At 40.4% G+C, this 26,081-nt stretch overlaps 1 protein-coding gene across 3 annotated transcripts in view; it reads left to right on the top strand.

Moving 5' to 3' along the window:
- The window catches only part of LOC308103740 (E3 ubiquitin-protein ligase rnf213-alpha-like), a 45,233-nt gene extending 21,008 nt beyond the window's left edge, over nt 1-24,225 (top strand). The window contains exons 27-68 of one of the 3 annotated variants that reach the window (XM_080453881.1): nt 739-923; nt 1,073-1,228; nt 1,475-5,065; nt 5,384-5,514; nt 5,604-5,699; nt 5,795-5,916; nt 6,017-6,130; nt 6,235-6,272; nt 6,997-7,138; nt 7,271-7,406; nt 7,615-7,800; nt 7,955-8,079; nt 8,198-8,358; nt 8,459-8,662; nt 9,170-9,357; nt 9,443-9,560; nt 10,238-10,338; nt 10,419-10,604; nt 11,043-11,188; nt 11,382-11,484; nt 11,604-11,718; nt 11,952-12,159; nt 12,513-12,712; nt 12,927-13,049; nt 13,266-13,376; nt 13,959-14,201; nt 14,618-14,705; nt 14,882-14,916; nt 15,246-15,349; nt 16,929-17,085; nt 18,370-18,547; nt 18,658-18,752; nt 19,189-19,440; nt 20,084-20,210; nt 20,421-20,498; nt 20,764-20,944; nt 21,030-21,234; nt 21,668-21,745; nt 21,966-22,163; nt 22,426-22,515; nt 23,162-23,340; nt 23,954-24,225. In XM_080453881.1, coding sequence (XP_080310007.1) covers nt 739-923; nt 1,073-1,228; nt 1,475-5,065; nt 5,384-5,514; nt 5,604-5,699; nt 5,795-5,916; nt 6,017-6,130; nt 6,235-6,272; nt 6,997-7,138; nt 7,271-7,406; nt 7,615-7,800; nt 7,955-8,079; nt 8,198-8,358; nt 8,459-8,662; nt 9,170-9,357; nt 9,443-9,560; nt 10,238-10,338; nt 10,419-10,604; nt 11,043-11,188; nt 11,382-11,484; nt 11,604-11,718; nt 11,952-12,159; nt 12,513-12,712; nt 12,927-13,049; nt 13,266-13,376; nt 13,959-14,201; nt 14,618-14,705; nt 14,882-14,916; nt 15,246-15,349; nt 16,929-17,085; nt 18,370-18,547; nt 18,658-18,752; nt 19,189-19,440; nt 20,084-20,210; nt 20,421-20,498; nt 20,764-20,944; nt 21,030-21,234; nt 21,668-21,745; nt 21,966-22,163; nt 22,426-22,515; nt 23,162-23,340; nt 23,954-24,104 — 9,425 coding nt within the window. In that variant the 3' untranslated portion in view covers nt 24,105-24,225. The remainder of the gene's footprint in view (nt 1-738; nt 924-1,072; nt 1,229-1,474; nt 5,066-5,383; nt 5,515-5,603; nt 5,700-5,794; nt 5,917-6,016; nt 6,131-6,234; nt 6,273-6,996; nt 7,139-7,270; nt 7,407-7,614; nt 7,801-7,954; nt 8,080-8,197; nt 8,359-8,458; nt 8,663-9,169; nt 9,358-9,442; nt 9,561-10,237; nt 10,339-10,418; nt 10,605-11,042; nt 11,189-11,381; nt 11,485-11,603; nt 11,719-11,951; nt 12,160-12,512; nt 12,713-12,926; nt 13,050-13,265; nt 13,377-13,958; nt 14,202-14,617; nt 14,706-14,881; nt 14,917-15,245; nt 15,350-16,928; nt 17,086-18,369; nt 18,548-18,657; nt 18,753-19,188; nt 19,441-20,083; nt 20,211-20,420; nt 20,499-20,763; nt 20,945-21,029; nt 21,235-21,667; nt 21,746-21,965; nt 22,164-22,425; nt 22,516-23,161; nt 23,341-23,953) is intronic. The other 2 variants (XM_080453882.1, XM_080453883.1) reach the window with 2 other exon arrangements.
- Nucleotides 24,226-26,081: the final 1,856 nt, after the last annotated feature.

Below are 26,081 nucleotides of genomic sequence, written 5' to 3'. Positions count from 1 at the left end.
CAACCTGAAATCATGTGACTAAATGGATGGGTTTATAAAAACTAAGCAATCAAAGACACACCTCTTTCTGTTGTTATGCAAGATACAGAGGACCATTTTGAGTTCATTCTGAAGGTTTTCGTTCCACAATGCAAACCCCACCTATTGCAGACAGAGAACTATGTATGATAAAACATATAATGTCCCGTGCAGCTATATATGATAATAGCATTTGGCATTTCACTATCTCCTCCCTTACTGGTACACATACATTAACTTGTAGACCATTTATTTAATTTTATATTTCTGCTTTCCATGAAAAGAATACTGGGCGAGGGAATTAAAATACATTACAATTATTTTTTACAAATTATTTGTATTGCTTACTTTGTGTGATTTCAACCATGTCTGTGCTTGTTGTCACTCAAGCACATACATGTACACACTGCCAATATGCATTTTGACCATTAATTAACTGGGGTACAGCAACATTATACAGTGGTGTGTGACCCAGTATTAGGTCTAACGACACCCCTGATGTGTACAAATAATAAAAGCACACTGTATTAAAGGTGAATTCACTATTGAGAACATTTAATTTCCATTCAGTCACACAAAGGCGCCATGCTGCAGCAGTTTTTAAGACAGTCCATACAGTGAATGTTTGTAACAGTCCAGAATGATTGATATATTAACATTGCTACATTGATGCCTTGAAATGTGTTTACATTAGTTAACGTGGTCATTCAACTGTTACAGGTAAATCCCTGTATGTACAAAGGTTGTACGAAAAGCTGGAGGGAAGTGTTCAACATGGAGCTGCATTTAAGAAATGCATTCGATTAACTGATCCTGAAATTGATGAGCGCAAGCTGCTTGAGCATTTGTACGATACGCCAAGAGACAGCGATCACAAGCTGTTTCACTTCGATGTCACATCCTCGGTATGGACTCTGTTTTTCTCCTACTCTTGATATTTCATAGAATCAAGATGATACAGTAGTTTTCTGAGGACCCTTATTATTAAGTTATTTTCTATAAATTGTACAAAGCCATTTTGAAAATGTGTAATGATCCAAATTCTTCCACCCAGGTGCGGAAAGGCTTGAATGAATTTTTATACAAGCTGTTCTTTCTGCGGTACTTGATGGATTCTGATGGATTGATGTGGCAATGTAGCAACAAACACTTGTATGTCACTGAGTTACTAGAGTCCACACAGGAACAGCCTAGATATGACACCAGACATGTAAGTTAACTTTATCAACATTCTATTATCATTCTCATGGCTTCTCTCCTTTACATTTACCACCAATACTACGTCTACCTTGACTGATCTCTAAACAAGAGAGAGAGAAAGAGAAAGAAACAGTGACAAAGTGTATATTTACTGAAATGTGATTATCTTATCAAATCAGAAATCAATGGGTCATTTTTATCTTAGATTGAATTTCTGGCAGTGTTCATTTATACATGCATCTTGATCTCTTTTTAGGTTGGAATGGAAAGCTTTCAATTCTTTGAGCTTTTTCCAAACGTCCTATGCCGCCCACCAAAGGAAGTTATGACGATGGAAATGAGGAGAGGAGAAAACCCAGGCTTTGAGAGTGACAACCCTCTAATGGACGATATATGGTTCCAGAGTGAAGCATATCAAAGGCCATACCAGTATCTAAGACGGTTTCACAAGCGCGAAAATCTGGACAACTTCACCTACAATGGCGTTGAGGGAACACATGAAGAATGCCTTCAAATCTTCTTCTTCTACTGTGGCATCATTAATCCATCGTGGGCAGAGCTGAGAAATTTTGTGTGGTTCCTCAATGTTCAGTTGCAAGACTGTGAGAATTCAGACTTTTGCAACTTTGAGTTTATTGGAGACACGCTTCAGGGTTTCAAAACCTTTGTGATTGAGTTCATGATCTTGATGTCCAAAGACTTTGCCACCCCATCTCTCTGCATTGCTGACCAAAGCCCAGGGAGGCAACAGATAGACCTCGCTGGACGAAGCGAAAAAGACCTGGCTCCATTCCTCCTCAGAAAGAGGTGGGAATCTGAACCACATCCATATATCTTCTTCAATGGTGACCGCACATCCATGACTTTCATTGGATTTCACTTGCGAGTCAACAACGAGAACGGTGTTGACGCCATCAACCCTTCTACAAATGAAGTCATCAAGAAAAACATAATGAGTCAACAGCTTTACACTGCTCTCACACTTCAGAGGGTCCCTTTCAATGTGGACTTTGATCAACTTACCAGAGCTGAAAAGATTGAGTATCTGTGCAATGTGCTTGGCATCAAATGGGCAACAGATCCAGATGAAACATATGAGCTCACCACTGATAACATACTCAAAATGATGGCGATCCACATGAGATTCAGGTGTGGTATTCCAGTCATCATCATGGGAGAAACAGGATGTGGCAAGACAAGGCTCATTAAGTTCTTGTGTGAATTGAGAAGGTGTGGAGCACCCACAGAAAACATGAAACTCATCAAGGTACATGGTGGCACTACATCAGAAATGATTTACACCAAAGTGCAGGAAGCAGAAACCCTTGCAGTGACCAATACAGAGAAATATGGGTTTGATTCTGTTCTATTCCTTGATGAGGCAAACACTACTGAAGCCATCAGCAGCATTAAGGAAATCCTTTGTGACAACACTGTGCAGGGACAGCAACTTGACTCTGAAACAGGGCTACAGATTATTGCTGCATGTAATCCTTATAGGAAGCACACAGACAAGATGATCAAAAGGCTGGAGGATTCTGGATTGGGTTACAGAGTCAAGGCTGATGAGACTGAAGACAGACTGGAATCCATCCCTCTCCGCCAGTTGGTCTATCGTGTCCACGCGTTACCTCCAAGCATGATTCCTCTGGTTTGGGACTTTGGCCAGCTCAATGACCAGACAGAGCATATGTACATTGAGCAAATTGTGCAAAGACAGGTAGATACCAACTCAGTCGACAAGAAGTATGTCAAGAAGATAACTGAGGTATTGTCCGAATCACAGAGGTTCATGAGAGAGAGGAAAGATGAATGTAGCTTTGTCAGTCTCAGGGATGTAGAACGTTGCATGCAAGTGTTTGCATGGTTCCTCAAAAATCACTCAATGTTCAATAAGAAACTAATTGAACGCCTCCAGAAGAAAGAATTCCAGAAGCGGAGGAACTACAATGTGCAGCAGAATTTACCTGCCAGTGACAAAGTGATTTGGGCACTGTTGATGGGCATTGTGGTGTGCTATCAGTCCTGCTTGGAGACCAAAGAGGAGTATCAGAAACAAATTAGCCTAATCCTCCGTGGTGAGTACAATGCCAAGAGAATCAGAGACGAAATTCTACTCATGCAGGATCTTCTCCTCAGTGGCATTCCAATGGGTGAGACAATCGCAAGAAATGAGGCTTTGAAAGAGAACGTGTTCATGATGGTGATTTGCATTGAGCTAAGAATTCCCTTGTTTATTGTCGGTAAACCTGGGAGCTCCAAATCTCTGTCCAAAACCCTGGTTGCAGATGCGATGCAGGGCCAGGCATCACATTCTGAACTTTACAAGAAGCTGAAGCAGATTCATCTGGTGTCTTTCCAGTGCAGCCCTCACTCGACTCCTGAAGGCATCATTGGCACCTTCAGACAGTGTGCCCGTTTCCAAGAAAGCAAAAACTTGGATGAATACATCTCAGTAGTTGTGCTAGATGAGATTGGATTGGCTGAGGATTCCCCTAAAATGCCATTGAAAACCCTACATCCATTGCTAGAAGAAGGCTGTATTGACGATGAGCCTCTACCTCACAAAAGAGTTGGTTTCATTGGCATTTCAAATTGGGCATTGGATCCCGCTAAGATGAATCGAGGAATCTTTGTGTCCCGTGGTGATCCAAACAGGAGAGAGCTCATCAAAAGTGCAGTCGGGATATGCTCATCTGATGTCACGATACGTGAGAAGGTTAAACATCTCTTTGAGCCCTTTGCAGATGCCTATATGGAAATATGCAAAGAGGGTCAGGGTTTCTTTGGCTTGCGTGATTACTACAACCTTGTAAAGATGATATTTTCCATGACCAAAGCTGCTAACCAGAAGCCTTCTGCAGACCAAATAACTACAGCAATCCTTAGAAACTTCAGTGGAAAAGATGATGTGGATGTCAAGAGCATATTCAGCAGTGCACTGAAAGAAGATTTTACTGATGACTACATCAACACTATTGACCTGGTGAAGCAAAGTATTGCTCCCATTTGCCAAGCAGAAGAGGGTCGCTACCTTCTAATCCTCACCAAGAATTATGCAGCTCTCCAGATTCTACAACAGATGTTCTTTTCAGACCAAACCCATCCAGAGATAATCTTTGGGTCAAGTTTCCCCAAAGACCAAGAGTACACACAGATTTGCAGGAATATCAACCGTGTCAAGGTGTGTATGGAGACAGGACAGACTGTTGTGCTTCTGAACCTCCAGAACCTTTACGAAAGTCTGTACGATGCCCTGAACCAGTACTATGTTACCCTTGGGGGTCAAAACTATGTAGATCTTGGATTAGGAACCCACCGTGTGAAGTGCAGAGTTCACAAGAACTTCCGGCTGATTGTCATTGAAGAGAAAGAGGTTGTCTACAAACAGTTTCCTATCCCACTGATCAACAGGTTGGAGAAGCACTACCTTGACATCAACAATGTCCTCAAGGATGAACAGAAGGATGCTGTCACACAACTACAGAACTGGGTCAATGACTTTGTCTCCCCAAACAGTCTCCACTCCATGACAAAACAATATGTGGCAAGTGACGTCTTCATCGGCTTCCACTCAGACACATGCTCCTCTGTGGTCCTGCAAGTATCAGAGAAACTGAAGGATGAAGCAGATTCTGTCCAGATCATCCTGGATGAAGCCAAGCACATTTTGCTGGACTGTGCAACTCCAGACTCAATCGTTCGACTGGAGCACTCCAATTTGTCTGTCGAGGAAAGGGAAAGCTTGGTACAACAATACTCTAAAGGAGGAATGCACAGATCCCTGAGCGACTTCATTTCCATGCACACACAGCAAGAGGAGCAGTGCCCCGTTTGTTTTACAGAGGTAATTATCTTCACTAAGCTATCAATTGAGGCCTATCATAAAATGTTTAGGGTGGTTACCTGTAGTTACAAAGGACTCCTCTTGGATTAGCAACCAATGAGTGGAACGTTAACCTTTCAATTTCCTGTTACCACAAAGCATTCTCCTTATATTCTTACCTTCTTTTGCCATGCCTCCAACATGGTACCATGTACCTCATGTACATCAGTAACCAATCTCTAAACATTAAAGAACAAACCTGTATTATCAAGAATCTCAAGTTTAATACATTTGGTAGTTTTATGTGGTGGCGATTTAAACCCTTGTGCTGTTTTGAAGGTTACAACATTTTCAAGGCTACTGACTGCAGCAGACGCTGAACAACTCAAAGATATGACAACGCTTGAACACTGCAAACTGCTGTTTCTTCATCAGTTTGACACAGAGTTATCCTTCCTCAAGGAAATCAGGTGTGTAGATACAGTTGCTCCAGCAGGATTTGAAATAAAAAATGTTTTGAATAATGTAGTAAAATAGAATGGCTATGTCTTGGTACCAGGGAGTTTCTTGGCTCAACGCAAGGAGACAAAGTGCTCATCATCCAAACAGATTATGATGAGGAGTCTCACTGCATGAACATTCTTTCTTCAGCCAAGTAAGTCATCTGGGCAGGTTTTCATAACTATAAGACTGAAGGCCAGGCAGTGTAAAGTGTAAAGTAAAATCTTGCATTTGATGTTTGAATTATAGGTACTCGTGCATCAATGAAATAAACAAGAGAGCAACTACTGACGGCTGCAGGATGTTTGTGTACTTTGTCACCAAGCTTCCTCGAATTGAGGGGGGTTCCTCTTATGTTGGTTTTCAAGGCGGTAAGGAACATTGTCAGTCTGTGGTCTACATAGTGTATATGCAAAGCGCAATAAACTAAACACAATCATTTTATTAACCTTTTTTTTTACTCTCATTCAGGACCTTGGAAGTCAGTTCACATTGATGATCTCAGAAGATCAAAAGAGTTTATATCAGATGTCCATTCCTTGAAGAATCTATGCATCAGCCAACTGTTTGAAGATCCGCCTGAGGGTAGCTTTTGTAATATATTATATTCTTCTTTATTTCTACAATACTTCAGAAAAAAAACATTTTTTAAATGTTAATTATACATTAACTTGTATTTCTTTTCCAAGCCATGGAGACAAATGAGCCACCAGAGCGAGAGGCCTGTGTAAGTATAATCCAGTTCTTACCACCTGGTCCTAAAATCACATATATTTAATTGGTGATGTCGTTTTTATTTTTATTTTTTCTTTAGTAGAATTAATATTCAAATCTGAATAACAATTATTTTCTTTCCTTAAGTACATTTGCACATACAAGGAATTTATTGAGGATGGTGCATTGTATAATAAACAATTATAAACAAGCAAGCAGCAACAAAAAACTGAAATATTTATGCATCAGGTTATCAAAAATAATGAATATAAACAAATACTAAGGTAACCATAAGAAACTACACAACTACATAGAGGAATATAATATTTTCTACGAATAAAATGTTTTATTAACCTCACTGACTGTCACTCTATTTGTTTTTTTATCCGTTATAAAGTATTGTTTTCTATATATTGTTACTTAACCGCTATTCACACTGATGGATTATGTAAATAAAAATGTTAGAAAACTCTTGCACAATCCTCTTAACACCTTCACTGCCAATCACGTAGATCTACGCGAACCGCTTTAAAGCCGCCACGTGCCAATGCTGTATTTCGGCTCCTGAGTACTTTTTTTTTCCAATGAAAAACTCTGGCACTGGCTAAAAAAATATGAAAATACCTCTGGCAGTTAAATAAGGCCATAATAATACTGACAGTTAACTAATAATCTGGGAAACTGATTGATTGATTGATTGTCTGTTAGTGCCATGAGTAAGAATATGTGCTTTTCAGGCTTTATCCGAAGTGTTTGACACAGCAGACCTGGTGAGGAGTTGTGTGCAGAGTGCAGTGAGCATGCTCAGAGATGTGGAGGACGACACTGGAACTCTGAGCACCAGAAGAGTTGAAAACTTGCTCGCACTTCTAGATGATCGTAAGTTGAAATAGTTATTATTAATTAAGGATAATATTAGTCCTTATGATTTTCATAAATTAATTTGGGTTTCATTGCTGATTGTTTTGTGGATTCAATTAAGAAAATAATTTGTACATTTTCTATTTTAAGCTACGTTTTTTAGCACCGTGAGGAGACGTCTACACTCACTGTTGGAGCACCATGAGGCCAATGTCTTCCTCCAAAGAAACTGGGTTCTCAGAGAAGCATCAAACCTCAATGCTCTGCAAGAAGGAGGAACATTCACGTAGGCTTCTCCTAGATAGCTTTTTTGTCCCAGTGTAAACTATACATTTTAATACATGATCAGAAACTAGTTTAGCTCATTTTGAAGTATGATGAAAAGCATAAATGATAAGATTTAAATGGCACTGCTGAAGACATTAAATACTGTATAATGTGACTTGTACCCTGAAGAGAATGAATGCTACATTACGTTTCAATGTTTCTTGCAGACACACTCTGTGGAGGAAAATCCAAGCTGTCATCACACCTCTCCTAGCTAACGTGGTCTCAGTCATCGACCGTGACTGCAATTTGGACCTCCTGATGGACAGTGGAGATGACATCAGAAAGTTGTGGGTTGAGATTTTTGCCAACAAGGACATGCTTGATGTGCCATCTGTGAGGACGGACAGCCAGTGAGTCAAACTTTATGCCTGATCATGGCACTTGATAAACAAAGATAAAGACTGTCATCCTGTCTGCTTGCAGAATCAGATCCGACATGTTGACATTGTATGTCTGGTATCAAGCCTACTAATCCTCATTCTAAGTATCTGCCCTGATTCACAGTTCTACGGTCTTTATGGTGCAGAGCCATGTCACAGCTGGGAAGACCATGCGCTGTGCTCTGCCGTTCAGCTGGTGGATCAAAGATTTCCTGGAGGAACTCATGATGCAAACTCTCCGACATGAAAGTAAATAGCTCATTATGTCTGAAACTCTGTTGCCTGAAAGCTGTAGTCTTGAACCTTGAAACCATCAGCCCTGTTGCACTGTTGTTAAACCTTACTTGTTTTTTCTTTCTTTTTTTAGATCCCAACCCGCGTCAATTCGAAGGATGCTTTGGGAATTTACCACTTGGTCAGTATATGGCCCAAAACCTGAAGGACAAAATGAAGAAAGAATTCTTTCAACGGTACCTGCAGGATTTTATCTCGATGACAATGAATGTAACAACGGACGAAGAATTAAGGGTAATTTCCATCAATTCCAACTGAAAGTCTGTTATTTTTGTTGTAAGATCAAAGCTTTGCTAAATGCGCATCTAATTCCTTCTTTGCATGTTCTCTACAGCTTTTGTGTGAAGCTCTGACCTGCAGTGTAAATGAGCTACAGAGACGAAGAACCAGCGATGAAATCCCTTCTTTTCCTCAGATCCACATAGCCTACCATTTCTGCCACAGCCGACTACAGAACCTGTCCAGGATGATTGCCCTGCAGCCTCAAGTTATTCCCCGTTTGTTGAAGAACGAGCACAGTAGGAACTTCCCAGAGATGGTAAAGTCATACCACCCTAATAATCTATTTTAATCTCTTCGTAAAGATGACTTAAATGCTGTTCTAATGTTTTTATTCAGAGCAGAGAATATATTATTTAGCTTAAAGTCTGTCAACTGTAGTCATAGCAGTTTTTTCGTCAATCCTTTCACCTTGAAGACAAGCATTATAGCCTTGGAACATAAAGAAAAATGATTCCCTTATGGAAGGAATAAAGAGCATACTGTACGTAATTGTGAACATCGTGAACAGCATTGGATTAATAACTGGTCCAATTCCTACGCATACAGTATCTGTCAATATTTGGAGTAATAGATAGGCATTGGACATGGTACCAACGCTATGAATCTCTTTACATTAGTACACTTCACCGAACATGTACAGTTTGGTGAGCAATATTTGTCTGATGTAACTAGCTAGTTTACGCGACTGGCGACTGCCCAGTGATGGCAAATGCACACATTCTGCAAGTAAACTAAACCCACAGCTTGTTCAACTGTCTTCAAGGTTCAGGACGTGCATGCAGCAGTGGCTTGTATTGAATTCCTGGAGCCACCTCAGTTCCATTGTGAAACTCAGTGCCAGGACTGGCTGCAGCAGGTCAAGAGGATTCAAGGCCCCATAGAGCTCATTTGTTCTCAGCAGACTGAGAATAAATATGGAGAGAGATGCAAACAGAGAATCCAAGACATTCGGTAAATGCATGTTTTTAGATGACGACTACACAGAAATGTAATAAACACATTTTGATATCAAAGTGATTGTGATATAATTTTGCAGCAATCGCTGGAACCGTATCTACACCCTGTGCTTGTTTGTGGAGCACATGTTGCTGGGAGTTGACTCTGAGGATGAACTGAAGACTGTGGTCCTTTGTCACATTCAGACCCTAGGCAGGGTGAGTGTCTCTGCTTTACTATGAATATTGTCTCTATACAGTATGTCTTTGGTACATAATGTGTAACAGGGATATAAATGTCTTTTTAAGTGCATTTGAGTAAAAACTAAAATATTGTATGGATATTACACTTCACAATATGGGAGAAAATAAATTGATCTTGATAACATTCTCTATGTCCTCAGACAGTGTCAACTTTCACATAGTTCCAACCTCAGTGACAATATATACACAACCTGAGTAATTGTTCTTAGACGTACTGTATACTGTAATATGCCTGTTTTAGGACATCCGTTACTTGGTCAGTCATCGGTTTGTTGTTTAATCTGGAGGACAACCAATTAGTTTGTGATTTATTGATGATTTGTCAAATATTATGCTACATTATATTTTACAAATTACTATTACAATCACTCGCAAACCATAGCAGTTATTAAAACAAGTTATCTTTATTCTTCCTGGCCAAACACATTAAGTTTAAAGTGAACTACCCATCAATTTTGAGATATTGTGTGTCAATTGTAAAAAATAAAAAAAAGAGTCTAATGGTGGCACTAATGAGGCAGAGGTTCTCTAATCCTCTGGGCCAGATGAATGTGCTCAGCATCTTATGTTGCTGTCCTTATGTTCAAAGATCTCAAAGTACAATAGTTTTGTTTTTCTCTTCTCTGTATAAGGCGCTTGCTGGAAACTCGGATGTAAAATCTGAGCAAGCTTTTCGAGCTGTGATTGAAGTCTTGCAGTCGTGCAAAAAAGGGGCGGGTGATCAGCTTTGCAAGTAAGAACATTTCTTTTCATAGTTGTCATAGTGTCTCTCTTCATTCCAGTTTGACGCAATTTGCTTCCATTTTGCTGAAGGTTTGGTCTACAATGCCGGGTTTGCATGAAAGAACCACAAGAACCAGTGGAGCTACCCTGCCATCACATCTTCTGCCTGCAGTGCATTGAAGGATGGATTCAGGGCCAGGCTCAACACAAGTCCTGCCCCCTGTGCAGGCAGGACATTCCAGATACATTTGATCCAGAAGTGTCTGAAGAGATAAGGTCTGTGTTTATGTGTTTTAATAAACAATATGTCTATTCAAATAAATAGTTTTCGGATCATTTTGATAAAAGAAAAGCGTCCTGGAATTGCCTATTACAGTGCTGTTAACTACTGTAATGCAAGAAAACTCAACTGACTTATCACCCATCAATGAATATGTAAAAAAAGAAATACATATGCCGACCCTTATAACCTTTTAAAGATGATCTTTTTAGGTATTTCTGCTGTTTGTTACACAGTAAGGCCCCGACTTTGTCAGGCAATCAGTGTCTGTGCCCAGTAATCGGTCGCATGTTGTCCCATCGGTGGTGTAGCGAGGCATTTGCGGGGCCTGATTAAGTATGTTTAGTATATCACAATATGACAGACATCCTTTTATTTTTAATGGTTGATATACTGTAGCTCATGTTTGTCATTTGTTCTGTGTGACAATACAGGGCTTCTATCACAAAGAATACAGACTTCAGGCAACGCTGTGATGCGTTTTTCATTGAGCTGGTGTCCACGGTGTGCTTCAAAGACAACACACCACCAGCAGAGGGCGTCGTTATGCACCTTCTCTCCTACCTTATGGTTGAGACAGGTAATATTACTTTACAGTGAACAAGCAAAGATGACAGTAACAGCAGATTGTCTGTTTTATTGATTGTAACAGTTTCTGTGTAGTGTTACCATGCTAACTAACTGATGCTCTAGTTAGTATTATATAATCCAGATTTTTGTATTGTGCAGTTTGTTATCTTTTGAACCATAAGCTGTTTTATGTTTTACACCAGAGAACCATCAGATTCACACCAAGGGCTTGTCGCCCTTTGACGAGTCTGTGGACAAGAACCCTGTGGTGCGCTCTGTGATTCTGAAGCTTCTTCTAAAGTACAGGTTTGTATAGTTGACTATGACCCTTTAGTGTTGGAACTGATACATTCATAGTCATATGGATTTAGTAGAATAGATGCCATTTATTAATAGAATTGTTCTGTTATTGTTCTCTTTTTTAGTTTCAATGACGTCAGAGAATATTTGCAACAGCATTTGTCAGCTGTTGAAGTCAGTATACTTGTGGGAGAGGAGGATAAATCAGAGCTCTATGCTTTGTACATCAACTGCCTTGAGGTAAACTCTTTTATACACTACAATCTTGTATAAATCGTGTTGTCCAATATCCTCTGGTTTCTTTATTCATTTTAATTCATTTCTGTGTAAGATGACTTACACAGAAATGCTTTAAACCTATGTATACACAAGCACTTTACTTCTGTATGCTTGCATAATGGGGCAATACAAATATATATCTTTAAAGAGTGCTCTACAGATATAACTAAACTTTCACAACCTCCTGACCCCAGGACTCCCTGTGGGACAGTATGCCCCAAGAATCCACCAGAGTTGAGGAACAGCAGGCATACTTCCAAGAAGAGACAGCTTTCTTAAAGAGCTTCCTGAACTCCATCACCCAGTCCCCTGCAGAGGTGTCCATCGAACACCTGCAAGACATCGCCAGAATCCGTTTGTCCCTCAGCATGGCCTCTGAGATGATCACTAACTTACCTTCTGGTGAGAAGGAAGGCTTTACTGGCATATTAAATATGAGTTTTGTGAGGTCCTCTTGTCCATATAGAAGTAGCCTAATCAGTTTGCAGTGTGAAACTAAGTTTTCAATGTGCAGAGTTAAAATGAGATATCTATCATTTGGAAAGTACAACTTCTTTAGCTATTGCAGGAATTTAATGTTGTGATCTATGACTGTCATTTTGATCTGCACCAAAACCATTGGTGATCTTGAATTTAATTCAGGTTCCCTCTCCAAGGTTTGTTTGACCAGCTGGCAATGTGAAATTCAATACAGAAGACTAGGATTATAAAAGTTGGGTGTTATTCTAGACTGTCTTGCTGTGTTTTTGTGACAGATGCAAATGTCCAAGATATGACCAAGGAGTTCCTGGATGCTGTTGTGGGTTTATGTGAACGGAGTGAGAATGACTGGTACAGAGTCTACCTCATCCGTAAGCTCAGCAGCCAGCGAGGGTTTGAGGTGGTCCAGAGGATGGTGAAGGAACCACAGTTCAGCTGGCTCTTCCCTGTTGAGGTCCATCAGCAGGCATACAAGGTGATGCAGCTGCTATGATTTCATGTTCTTTAAGCAGTGGCTCAATTTTGACAATATTTGTGAGTTAGAGTAGAGAGACCCAAACCATGCATTTTACAGTTTCATCTGGTTAACCTACTATCAGGACAATCCAATGAAACAAAAACAGAAATGATCTTTTAAAATCCACATTTTGCACAATATTAAAAGTATTTCTCCACTGTTGGTGGGACAGACTGCAGATGGAAGCCAGATGGACCAGTACCTTGTGTACAGAGAAGAATACAGGGTCATACGTGACACAGTTACTGCGGCTGTGATGGATGGAAATGTTGATGAAATAGAGGCAGCATGTGAGGTACAGTGTATTGCTCTCGTCTGTCGTCTCGCTCTCTGTTACTGCATGCAATCATTTTCTCATATTGGAAGTACTTCGACACAATGATGACACACATTAAACTCACTACTTCAAATGCAAAATGTTCTACAACTGTCATACAGGACTCCAATAAAATGAGGTGCTTTGACAACATTCAAAGTTCTGCTAATGATTCCTCTGCATTTTTTGTTTCAGAAATTAACTGCACCTCCAAGAAAACGGACTCTATATATCCTCCTGGCTCTTTTCAGAGAGGTGACGGCTCTGTACAGATCTGGCAACACTGACCTTCATCCTACCCCTGTGGTAAGAACAATTTAGTACAGTACAGCAAGATGCACACATATTTATAAGAGTCAACATGTTCATGTTGATGAAATGACTCTGCCTGTAAGGCACAGTAGGCGTAGTTCTACATCAGCATTGCAGGCAACTGTTCCGTAAAGTTGCCCAACAGAAAGCTAAATCATTATTGATTAATCAACTATGAATAAGAATCAAATACAAACACAGCACTTAACATCCTTCAGCTGGGTGAAGCTGAAACTGAATTTCTCCTGGGGGGTTAATAAGGTCTACATTATTATAATTATTATTATTATTATTAATATTATTATTATTAATGTTCTCTTGCAGCTAAATTACTTCTGACCAATGTACAACTAAATGTTGGCTAACAGTGAAATAATTGTATTTTGAGCCTGGTAGTCAGAATTGAACTCTTTTCAATGTTTAGAGAAACGTGTCTCATTATTTACAGTACATCATACTAGCCAATTTAAAATAATAACTTTTTACCACCGATTGAATACTCTACAATTGAAATAGGCTAATATACTGCATATCGGTTGCTGATCGATTGAACCATATTATCTTGTCTTACGACAGCAATGTGAAGCATTTGAAGAACTCATCCAGGGCTCCAGTTTCTTGTCTTGTGGACAAGTCAGAACCTTTGCAGCAGCTTTGGTACACAACAGGTTGGGAGCCTTGACCATCCGCGCTGATCAGAGGGTTGAAGAACAGGTTGCCATTGAACTGACAGTCCACCTGTCTGCTGTGCTCCTCACTGGGACTGATGGCTTACTGGGACCAGTCCAGCAGCTTAGCTTGTCCCCTAACAACATGCTGGTAAACAATAATAATGCTAATTAAACTATGATCAACCTTTTGATGACTGCTATATAAATAAAGTTGATTATATTATTATAGAGTATTTGTATATAGTCTTAAAGGCATAGGATGTAGTTGGTGATCCTGAGGTACACTTTTCAAAACGATTTAATGCCATACTGTATTTGTAATATTAGATGTCAGTTGAAGTGGTTTCATTATAAAATGTCCCTTTCATCAGTACTGTGACAAAAGGCAACTGGCTGTACTAAATAAACATTTAGTTACCATTATGTCACATCTTTGAGTTGTTGGGTGATGTCTGGCTTTAGAATTAATCTGTTTGTAATTCAAATTACATTTACTCTTGCTTGTGTCTTATGTTGCCATATGGACCAATACAAAATAACAGATTTCCTCTCAACTTATTACAGAGGTCCTTTATACCCACAATGCCTGATGACATGCTGGCTGTAGCCCAGCGGATTATAAAGCAGGACCATGGGCAGCTCACCTGGTATGGTAAGTATTATACACCTGATAATACAGGTAAATTATAAATTCTATTGTGTAGTATGGTAAGGATAGATCACCTGATAACATACACTCTTTCATTTAGCTTTGCAAATTCAATTGATTTGAGCTTGTGTTCTGTACTGTAAATTAAAAGCTAATGTTTTGATTTTTTCCCCCATTAGTGTGCCCAAACAATCACCCATGTTTTGTTGATGAGGTAAGTTGCAATTACATGAACTATATACTCCGATGACATAAGCATTGTGATCAAATGTAAAAATGCATTAAGCACATGCATTAAGCACATTTACATTTAGTTGATTATATTATGCTGTTTCAGCTACTACATTAGAATAGGCTTCAGTAGAATAAGTTTCAGTTTATTAATTAATCACAAGCAAGCAGGTAGATAATCAAGGCCTTACTGCCTTTAAAGAGAACACAAAATAAACCTGAGCACATCTCAGTAAGTGTTATAAAGGCAAGCCAGGTGAAAGAAGAGAAGTTCTTGCATACTGATGAAACATGATTGTTGTTTCTCTGCAGTGTGGCATGCCCATGCAGAGAGGGAGGTGTCTGGAGTGTGGGCTTGAGGTTGGAGGAGAGAATCATGAAGCTGTGGCTGGATTCAGACCCATACAGCAACAGCAGTAAGTGATTAGAACTACATCTGTTACTGATTACACACATAACAATGATTCAAACGGAGATAAATAATATTAAAATTATTTATCTCCAAAAAATTGGCTACTGGGAGGGTGGGTGGACCACGGCCACGTCATTCTGACTCAGACATAACAATAAACAAACCCTATTCGCCCATATACTGTATAGGCAGGACCATGGTCACGTCACTCTGACTCAGGCATAACCATAAACAAACCAGATAAGCTCATATATAGGCATGTCACTATGACTTAGACATAACCATAAACAAACCCGAAATGCCCATATTTAGGCATATATGGAGATCATGTTGTCCAGAGTCACAGATCTGACTGCTATGACCATATATGGTCATGTGCATATGGGACTGACCGAGCGTAAACTTGGCGCACGCATCAGCAAGGGCTCAAGGGAGTGAGGAGCCCGCTGCCGAGTCGTTCGGATGTGGTTGTCCAGAACCGGACGATACAGTATGTCCATATATGGGCATATATGGATATCCAGTTGTGCAGAACCACCGATCCAACCAAAATGCCCAATTGCCCATATATGGCAATGCCAATATACAGGGTATGGTTATATACTAATGATATCAGGGATCTCCATATATGGGCATAAAAGGGACATGGTACAAACCAAGCCCCCAGAACCCAGTGGTTGCATTGAAGCGTATTGGACAAGCTGGCCATTCATAGGTACTGCAGCTCAAAACGGCTGGGGCCACTGTACATGAATGAGCGAAAACGGTTTCGACCAATGTGCTCGACTCATGAGCTTGCGCACAAGCTTGTGCACGAGGCTTCGCACCGAGGTGACGCAAAACGCGTTACTGATGTGACGCAAAACGCGTCACTGATGTGAGGCAAACGTGTCACAGTGGCCTCAAATAGGCCACGCCCATCACACTTCACAACTCGGAAGAAGGGGTGAATTTGCCTCGTGCGCTGGGTGAGCAACTCAAAGCAAGTGGATGGGAGGCGATATCCGGTGCCCTCTCTATTATTTTTTAACTCTATGGTACAAACAGATACAGAGATCTCCTTATATGGCCTCCTCAAAAGAGACACAGACAGACGGGTACAACAGGTACTCTGACAAAGCCCCTGACACTATGACTAAGACATATTGGTCGGATTGGCGGTGTGGCGTAGTTATAAAAATGGGTCGTAATTATAAAATGGGTCATTCAAACCACGCAACTACAGGAGTAGACCATGGCTATGAAGTCTGCCTTTGTACAGTTATTTTCATGTTGCCATATCGTTGGCCTGACACAAAGAGGCTTATAGCTTAATTCCATACCTATAGAAATTGGTTATTTTACACTTACAACGTTTAGCTGGCAACACTAAAGTAAAGTTGGCAGTACAGTTGTCACCCACAAATCATGGGTCTAAGTGATAATAGATGCAGAATTGCTTGGACAACAAACAAGAACCAGGGTGAGAGGATGTCATTTACCAGGGGGAGAGGATGTCATTGATTTGTTGATAGTCAAACCTGTTTAATTTAGAGACAACGTTATCTACTGTAATAGATTGACCTCACCATGTGTTCTTTTAGGGAGGATGTAACAAGGCCAGGCCACATCCTGGGTGACCCACAGAGAAGGAACAATCCAGACACCCTGGACACTAAAAACATGTCCCTCACCCCCTTCACCTTGGTCAGGCTGGTGACTCATTTAGCCATGCTGCTGGGAGCATCAGATCATCCACAGGTACGCAAAGGATCCTTGTTCCAAAATGACATAGACACTGTCTTACGAAATGAGTGATGGAATGCAGTTAAAACCAATCATGCCTGTAAAATAATGCACTGATTGGAAAGTTCTCTCTCACATCGGTTGTGAAGGATAAAGTTAACCACTGTAAGTTCTCCCATTAACTCTTTGACTGCCAGAGTATTTTCATAAAGTACTCCCCCAGTGCCAGCAATTTTCGTGTTTTTTTATTTTTATATTTTGAATTTTTCTCATGAAAATAATTTAAGGGGACATAATGTAAAGACCCAGCACAAATCCGCCACTAGAGAGCAGCACATGACTGCTTGATCAGGTCGTTGGGTCTCTCTCACCCTTCTTGATAGATTAGACAGGGAAAAACATGAAAACGGAAGTGACGTCGTCCCAGATTGTTTTGATCGCCAAAATTACGATGTGATACACGACGGCGATGACTGATCGTCACCCAGACCATAGATTATAGAAGAGAAACTGTCCGTTTGTCCGTTATACCGTGTGAAAGACCGTTTATTTACCTATTTTGGACGAAAATGACTGGGGAAAAGAATCAAAAACCGGAAACGGAATCCAGGTCATGAAACCGGATGCAGATGTCCGTGAAGTAAGTGGAACTCGAGAATAACATTGAATATTAAGCAGCATAGCGCAATCAGAGATTAAACAATGAACGCGCGTCCAGCGCGTCGAACGCGTCGACGGCCAACTGGACAAAGTAGCACTTGACGCGTTATCGCGTCGTCCGCAGTCAAAGAGTTAAAGATGCTTGATTCAGGATATGCAATTGGTCTTTGAAAACAAACAGTATATAAGCACTTCAATAAAAGCTAATGAATCTGGCAATTTGGCAAAAAATTACCTCTTGTAGTTGGCTTCGACTAGATAGTTGTTGGGATTTTCTATGTTGGTGGTTGTCTGGTGCATGTTGATTACATTAACACTTGTGCTAACATGTAAACAATGCATCTGGTTCGTCCAATGCAATTGTGATGTCCATGTCAAATAAAATAAACATAACATAACATCAGAACCAAGCCAGGTGTTATGATGGTAGTCTGATGCAACCAAGGGGTTGACCAAATAACTCTTACTGTATGAAACCATAATATCCTAAAGATCTGGAATGCAGAGCTTCGGTTAATTGTTCTTCCTTTTCTTTTCCCAAGACTGACATACAATTTCTCTATATCCAGCTATAAAGTATGTAACATTTGGCCATGACCTCTGTCCTGTTAACCTTACTGTTGTATTATGCCCCTTCAGTTGATACAGCAGGTGATTCAGCCTCCTGTCCCGGAGCCTTGCTTGTTTCTTCAACAACACCTTCTGAAGGACATGGAGCAGCTGGCCCAAGCCTTGGGGAAAGGCGCTGATGACACAGTGACCACTGTCCACTGGATGATCAAGTCCCTTCTAGAATCTAGAACACGCACCAATCAATGTACAGCCACGCAATACCTGTCTTTTTCTATGTGTCATGTTTTCAGAACATATAAAGATGTACAGTAGATGTTGTATTTCACCAAATCTTTCTTGTTTTACTTTGTTTAGGGCCTGCTGGCTATAATCCCCATCTACTGAACAAAGAATCCAGAAATGCATGGGAGACAATCGTTGCTACAAACATCATGGCACCACAACTGAGGGTAATAATATTGTCTTCATCCTTTGCATAAAGTGATCTTTCATGAACACAACAAATGAAAGCCTTGGGCATCAGCATGACCAAATATGCATACAGTATACAGTATATGCCCGTATGTTAAGAAATGTATATATCACATGAATATTAAAAAAATATTCTTGGCTAATATGTGGGAAAATACATTTTAAATCCTTGAAATGCATTTTCATAAATATGCATGAATATACTGTACATTGTGCCTGCTTATATGTTTTGTGAAAAATATTAAATATATGTTTTTCTGTATGACATTTCATTCACTAGAATAGAAACGTTATCATTCCCACATGTTGAAGTGACGGGATTATAACAATTCAATAAATACACCAATATTACACGAACACAATATAGATTTCATACTGCAGTTCATATTTTGTGTCTGTTTACTTTGTCATCAGGATCTTGATGGTGTGCTAAGGGACGTCAACACCGCTATCAGGACGGACTCTCGTGTCTCGTCCAACCTCCTCATGAGCCTGACCAATGAAAATGAGGTCCCCACGCTGACCTCCCTACCTCGAGGGTCCCAGCTCCACTGCTCAGCGGTGTGGAGCTGCAGGGAAAGGCTTTCCCTGCTCAGCCTCAAACACATAGTGGAGCACCATGACCAGAAGGAGAACCTACCTCTGCTCTGGGGGTTCCTGCAGAAAGTGAGCGGCTCTGTAATGTTACAATGGAAAATATTAATATCCACTCAGGGTGAAGTTTAATTCATTCAATTCAATTTATTAGGAAGATTCAGGGAGAGTAACAGCATTTACAGTAACAGAGCCTCCTCCTCGCCAGGCTCGACAGCCCGTCGGGGCACAAGCCCTCTTGAGCACCAATCTCAGACAGTTCTTATACTGTAGTATCCACTCTACCAGAGATGCTATTCTAAAGGACACACAAATAATCACAGAAGTAAAGATTGTAATTATGCTGACACAGTGAGTAGGAGTAAAGGCCCCCGCATGCTACCAAATGAGGTGGTCACCCTATCACCGTTTGTGACCACCGAAACGGTGGTTTGGATACTAGGCGCTCATAGTCCGGTGATTTCGGTTAGTAAAAACAGAGAGATGTGTTGAGGTGAGCGGTGAGTCGCTTATCACCGCAGCTCAGTGACGTCATGTTGTAGTTTTCAAACCACCGCGGTGAGAGGGTGATCACCGAAAAATGGTAGCATACTTAACAGCTGCCGTCGAGTTAGAATGAGTTACTGTACATCTGAGGTCTGCAACATGCAGCACCCAATGCACCAACGCCGTGCATCATGCAACTTGCAAATGCAACATTTTTTTCTTTTTACAGGAGACAGAATTTCGACAGATTAAGTTCCTTCCAGACATACTGAGCCTTCAGAAACACCTGGTGAGAAAGTTCCAGAATGCATCTGATGAGATCGGCTCCATTGGAGAATTCATTGGCAAACAGACAGGTATCATCAGTGACATCTATTGTATTTTGAACCATAGTATACTGTATATGCTGAGTTGTCGACAAATGTTTGGAATCATCTTCATGTGTCCCTCTTCTGTTCCAAAATGGTCCAGATGCGATAATCAACTAATGTTGCTTACTGTAAATCGCTCTGGATTAAGAGCATCTGCTAAATGCCTAAACTGTAAACTGTAATGTTTTGTTCCAGGAATGAAGACGTGGTATGAAAAACAGATTAATATCTTCCTGAACACATGGAACCTTCTCAGAGTGTCTGTAGCCAGCAGTGAGTCCATCACTTTAACCACTTAAGCCCTGCAGTATATACTTAGTTGTGCAATGAATAGCAAAAATAGCCGATCTATAAGCTCGTGATGAGTTGTTAGCTTGTACATCTACTATTTTTGATATATATATTTTTTTTTCTTTCAGACAATTTTAGTTGTGTTCGTTTTTCTAGAAAGCTAACATTGTAGCTGGACAGGCAGAATTAAATATCAATTCATTTGTAATAACACGTTTCTCACCACTGCATCCTCTCTGACTTGTAGGTGAGATGAAAATCCCAGAGGAGTTTTGTGGAAAGGATTTGGACCTGAGCAGTGACCTTCAGTACCTTCTTCCCAGGCGACAGGGAGCGGGCCTGTGTGCCACCGCTCTGCTCAGCCACCTGGTGTCACTGCACAACGAGCTGGTCTACGCTGTGGACCGTCACACCGAGGAGGACTGCAGGTATACATGTCAGATCAGGTTCAGTGATTCACAATGCAGACACAGGGTTCAATTCTGCAGGCCTGACTTGCTTCTGATGTTCCAGTGGTTACAAGGTGGCCGTGGCAGACCTGACGGAGCAGCACGTCATCCGATACGAGCTGGAGAAAGACCTGCTGCCTCTCATTCTGTCCAACTGCCAGTACAGCCTGGAGCGCGGCCAAGAGACCGTGACAGAATACAACCTGCCCAAGATCCAGCAACAGATCCTCACCCGCTTCCTTCAGGGAAAACCTTTAATAACACGGGCTGTGAGTCACACCGATTCTTAAACGCTTGAGACCTACTGTACCTGGTCTTGTCATAATAGGCGGACATTCATTTTCTTTTTTTATTAACCCCTGTGACATATGTGACAAGTGTCTGATGGAGAAAACTGATTTTGTCCATCGTTTCATTAAGATTAACCCTCGCTATTCCATATAACCTGTGTTATAACACTTGCTACTGCAAGCAGTTAATACTAAATACACTTACATTTTAGCTATAATTGACCATTATTTAACACTGAGATTTATAGCCTTATATTCCTTGTCTTTGGTGTAATTCACCATGGAACATGTGTCAGCCATGGGAAAATGAGGATGAAATAGTATTGAATGTACTCTAGTAATCTACATGTAGTGAACATATTTACAGACATCTGTGGATCTCTTTCCTAAACCCCACTGTGCTTTGTTACAGGGAGTTCCTACTCTGTTCAGCAGACAAGAGAGAGACTATGACAACATCTTCAAAGCTATTAAAGGAAAGGTGCCTCAGGTAAGTGTTTACATTATGTTTCGTAACCTATTTTAACCATGTATACTTTTAGTTTTCTACTGAACGAAACTTAGTAATACAGGTTTACATGCTGCTATCCATTAACAAAAATTGAGAGATAAATATATTGATTGATTTAATACTTTATTAACAAGATTGTTAACAGTACAGGTAGTAATTAATTTAATTTGCTGACATATTGATATCCTGTTGTCCACAGGAGTCTCTGAGCTCTCTGACCAGAAACGCTGTGTCCAGAGAGCTGGCATCCTACGACTTGCTGTGTGATGCTCTGAAGGTTGTGGAGCTGGTCCTGGGATTCGTTTCCATGACTGCTGGAGATCACATGATGTCACTGGTCGATTACCTCAGGGAACTGCTGAAGATGGCAGATCAGATTGACCCTCATGTCCTAAAGGTCAGGAGGGGATGAGGTTCTATGTCTGTCTGTGGAGCTCTCTGAACTCCCAAGAAGTATTTGATATAGCTCTTTAAAAACAATCTGCGTGGTTGTTTTTATAGAGACAAATTGTTCCTTAAAACCCCTGAAAAGGTTCAATGTAGCCTTAAAAAGTTTCTATTGGTTTCAGTGATCTCTAGAAACACATACATGAATGTAGATCTTCCACATGGATTGTTTTACACATCTAGTGAGTTGATATGCTGTTGTATTCCCACAGGCTCTGGGCAGGTGCCGTCTGAAACACTGCATTTCTCTGTGGCAACTTCTGTCCTCCTTGAAATCTCAGGTGATGCTGCGCCTCAATAAGGTAAGCCTGGTGTTTCTCATCTTGCTGGTTGTGATCTTAAAATTCTAACAGGCTCATAAACTAAAGACAAACTAGGCAGAGGAATGATAGACAGAGAGAGGAACATGGATTTTGATACATACAGTAGTATTGTCTGCCTGGCCCTGGCCACTGTAGCGTTGTCAACAGACTGTCAGACTGTGGCGAAGGTCTTCGATAATCCGTTCAGTCTTGGCTAAACGACGCATCTTGGATATTTCTTTGTTTTTGTTGCATTCCTAAGCCAATAATTTGATGACCAGCGGACCGGTATGCAGCGGTTCCGGTAGGAGACACAAAGGAGACTTTTTGTGTCTCCTACTGGAACCAGTGCTGGTCATCAAATTATTGGCTTAGGAATGCAACAAAAACAAAGAAATATCCATGAATTCAAGTCTCCATGGGGTGACTAATCGATAGAAAAAAAAGTCATTTTGGGGGTGAACTATCCCTTTAAGTAATAATAATAATAATAATAATAATAATAATAATAATAATAATAATAATAATAATTATTATTATTATTATTATTATTATTACCCTTATTATTATCATCATAGTATTAGAATCCATGGGTGATGCTATGTATCTTTAACTCTCTAGCATGTTGTTCTCTGTCTAAACAAAGGAGCCATTCTTTGGGCACTCGGCTGAGTACCAGAAGCCATTGAACGATGAAGAGGAGAGGCAGCTGAAGGGGTTTGTGTCCAAGGGGAACGTGGACACATGGCTGCTGGAGATGCATGAGTTCATCCTGCTGAGTCTGGGTAGTCCACATGCCACAGACACCTACAATCCCACCTGGAGGTGAGCTGGAGGACACACCTCTTATTTCAGGATTGTTCAAAATAAACAAACAAAATAAACACTTTAGTACCGTAAATTTCGGACTATAAGCCGCGACTTTTTTCCCATTTTTCGACCCTGCGGCTTATATAACGGTGCGGCTTATCTATGGATTTTTACAGCTAATGGCCACTAGGGGACCTCCTAAATCTATGGATTTTACACCCGCGGCTTATAGTCCAGTGCGGCTTATATATGTTCCAAACATTCAATTTAGCTGCTGCGGCTTATAGTCAGGTGCGGCTTATAGTGCGAAAATTACGGGTATATCTGAGATGTTGTGAGCCCAGCTCACAGCTGGATCCAGCATTTGTCCAGCTCCGAAGTTTAGGCTAAAGAAAGACAAACAGATCTTTGTAGTGCTTCGCCAGAGGACAGACAATTTCTTTGTAATGGTGACAGCTCTTTCAAACAAACACAATACAAGACGGGGGAAGAGGAATGGCCTTGTTTTGGACTTGCAGGCTAGGCCTTGAATTAAAAGTTAAAAGTTTTCTCCATTCTAATTCTATTGTATTATTTACCAAACTCATGAAGTGCTCTCATTCACTGACACTGTATTCTTTGTCTTCAGTGTTAAGGAAACGGTGGTTGCTTACATGGACCGCAAGCAAGTGGAGGTGATGGCTGATGTTGAAGCCTGCTTCCCAGACACCATCCTTATGTCTCAGGTTGTTGAAGCGTGGAAACATGCTGTTAGAGCCAGACACGAGTGGATGATGTGATGCACACATCTGAAGTCAGCGGAGACAAATTCACTATACAACTAGTTATTGATGTACAGAGAAAATTGTATTTTAGCAATATTTGACAAAAATATTTTGACAAAAAAAAAAAAACTGAAATCATATGCAAATGTTTACCTATATTAACATGCCCAAAATAGGGACACCAGCTTAAAGTGGTTAATAAAGCATCTGTCATTAGTGTACATTGTTAACAACAAACGTTTGTGATTGTACCCGTTTTACACATTTATAACTTTTTTTATATCATACATGTAAAACACTCCTTACGTACTTAAGTTAGTAATTTAAAAAACACATGACTGTGTCGATTAATAAAGAAAACTAAATGAGCTTGATTGCTCATGGAAAATAATCATGCAGAATTTAATCAACCTTACTTATGAGTGTGTGTTATTCCTGTACTGCCAACGAGGAACGAATGAGGAATTTCATTTGAATGTCAGAAAATGATTCCATTATTACAGGTTTTTTTATCAATAATTTATGACCGCTGTAAAGTTGCCTGAGCGGCCAAGGCTCCAAAAATCGGACCAGTCCAGGAATGCAGGGTTTTTTGGTATTTATTTACCTTCACAGACACCAGTAAAAGTCAGTGCAATATTAACAGTGCGCTTAGGCAAAGACGAGACGACAAACTTGACCAAACATTAACATGGCCAAAAATAACGTTCCAAAATACAGGGAAAGGAAGTGAGCACTTGAAAGCTAACTAAGACAATACAACAAACCAAGAACTTAAGATAACTGAAAATCAGGCTATGCCTTCAATGAAGGCCCTGGCAGCTCTGGTGTTGTTACTTTGCCCGTAGCCTAAGCTCAACCTAGCTCTTCATCTGGAGCCTCCATTTAATAACAGGTGGGACAAACCATTAACAATTAGTAATTGGAAACTCATTAACTCAAATGTGTCTAACTAAGACAATTACCTAATCTTTTAACATCAAAATCATATTACTTTCTGGGGCCCCAAACATTCACAAGACATCAAAAACAACATTTACCTTTACCCATGAAACCAAACAACCCTCCTCCTCCACAGTACGTGGCACCTTCCAATTAACAGGATTGCCAGCACTTCAGAGGAGGAGGCACAGGTGACCTACAGTTTCAATAAATAAGCATGTTTAAACTATTTGCAGTCCTTCAATGTTCAACAATGCATTATGTACCCATGATAAAACATTCAACACTGATGCTACTAAAATAGTCACCTCCCAACCGGTTTGATGGTCTTCAATTAATAGGAAGCAGCTGTGTAGCTTATGAGTGTTTGCAGTGTCCCATTAATGTCTATTCTGCCCTGTGACAACCGCAACATTTGTTATGGGGAAAGGGTATACGTGCAATGTAAGTGCAAAGAAATGTGCCAATCAAATCCCAGTGTTTTGGGGGTTTATGTTTAATTTAGTGCGTCTGTGCTTAAAAAAACTGCCTATTATGTCTTACAATAAAATGGTCCAAGTCATATTAAAGAGTGAAGGTATCCTTTTCACCTCATCCTGCCTCCATTTTTCACTGTGAAATTAAGACATTGTTGTAAGATTTCACTTCGTTCTGATGTGACAAGAGCTTAAGTTATAATTGCAAATATGCAATAAACATCTGATCCACTGACTCCCCAAAAAGATCCAATAACTTCTTGAAAAGTCCCTGGACTTTAATGATGATCTGGGCCCATGATGATTGTGCATAACTTACTGTAAATCTATTTGTATACAGCATTATTATTAATCATGATATTTTAACTTCAAATTAAAATATGGTTATAATTTTTTAATTAAGATGAACATATTTTATTGTTGGCCTCCATGCGTCCCCTAGCTTTGCACTCTGCAGAAGCTCCAATTGTGCAGGTGTGGCAAAGATGAGATGGTGAGACTTATCCATCTTGACGTCGTACTGGAGGAATCCCTCGTCCAGCACAAACTTCAGGTCAGTGGGTTCTGCAGGCCC

This window comes from Gymnoscopelus braueri (genome assembly GCF_963280865.1).
Source record: "Gymnoscopelus braueri genome assembly, chromosome: 16".
Classification (NCBI taxonomy): domain Eukaryota; kingdom Metazoa; phylum Chordata; class Actinopteri; order Myctophiformes; family Myctophidae; genus Gymnoscopelus; species Gymnoscopelus braueri.
The sequence above is the reverse complement of the archived record's forward strand: the minus strand, read 5'-3'. Positions and strand labels throughout refer to the sequence as shown.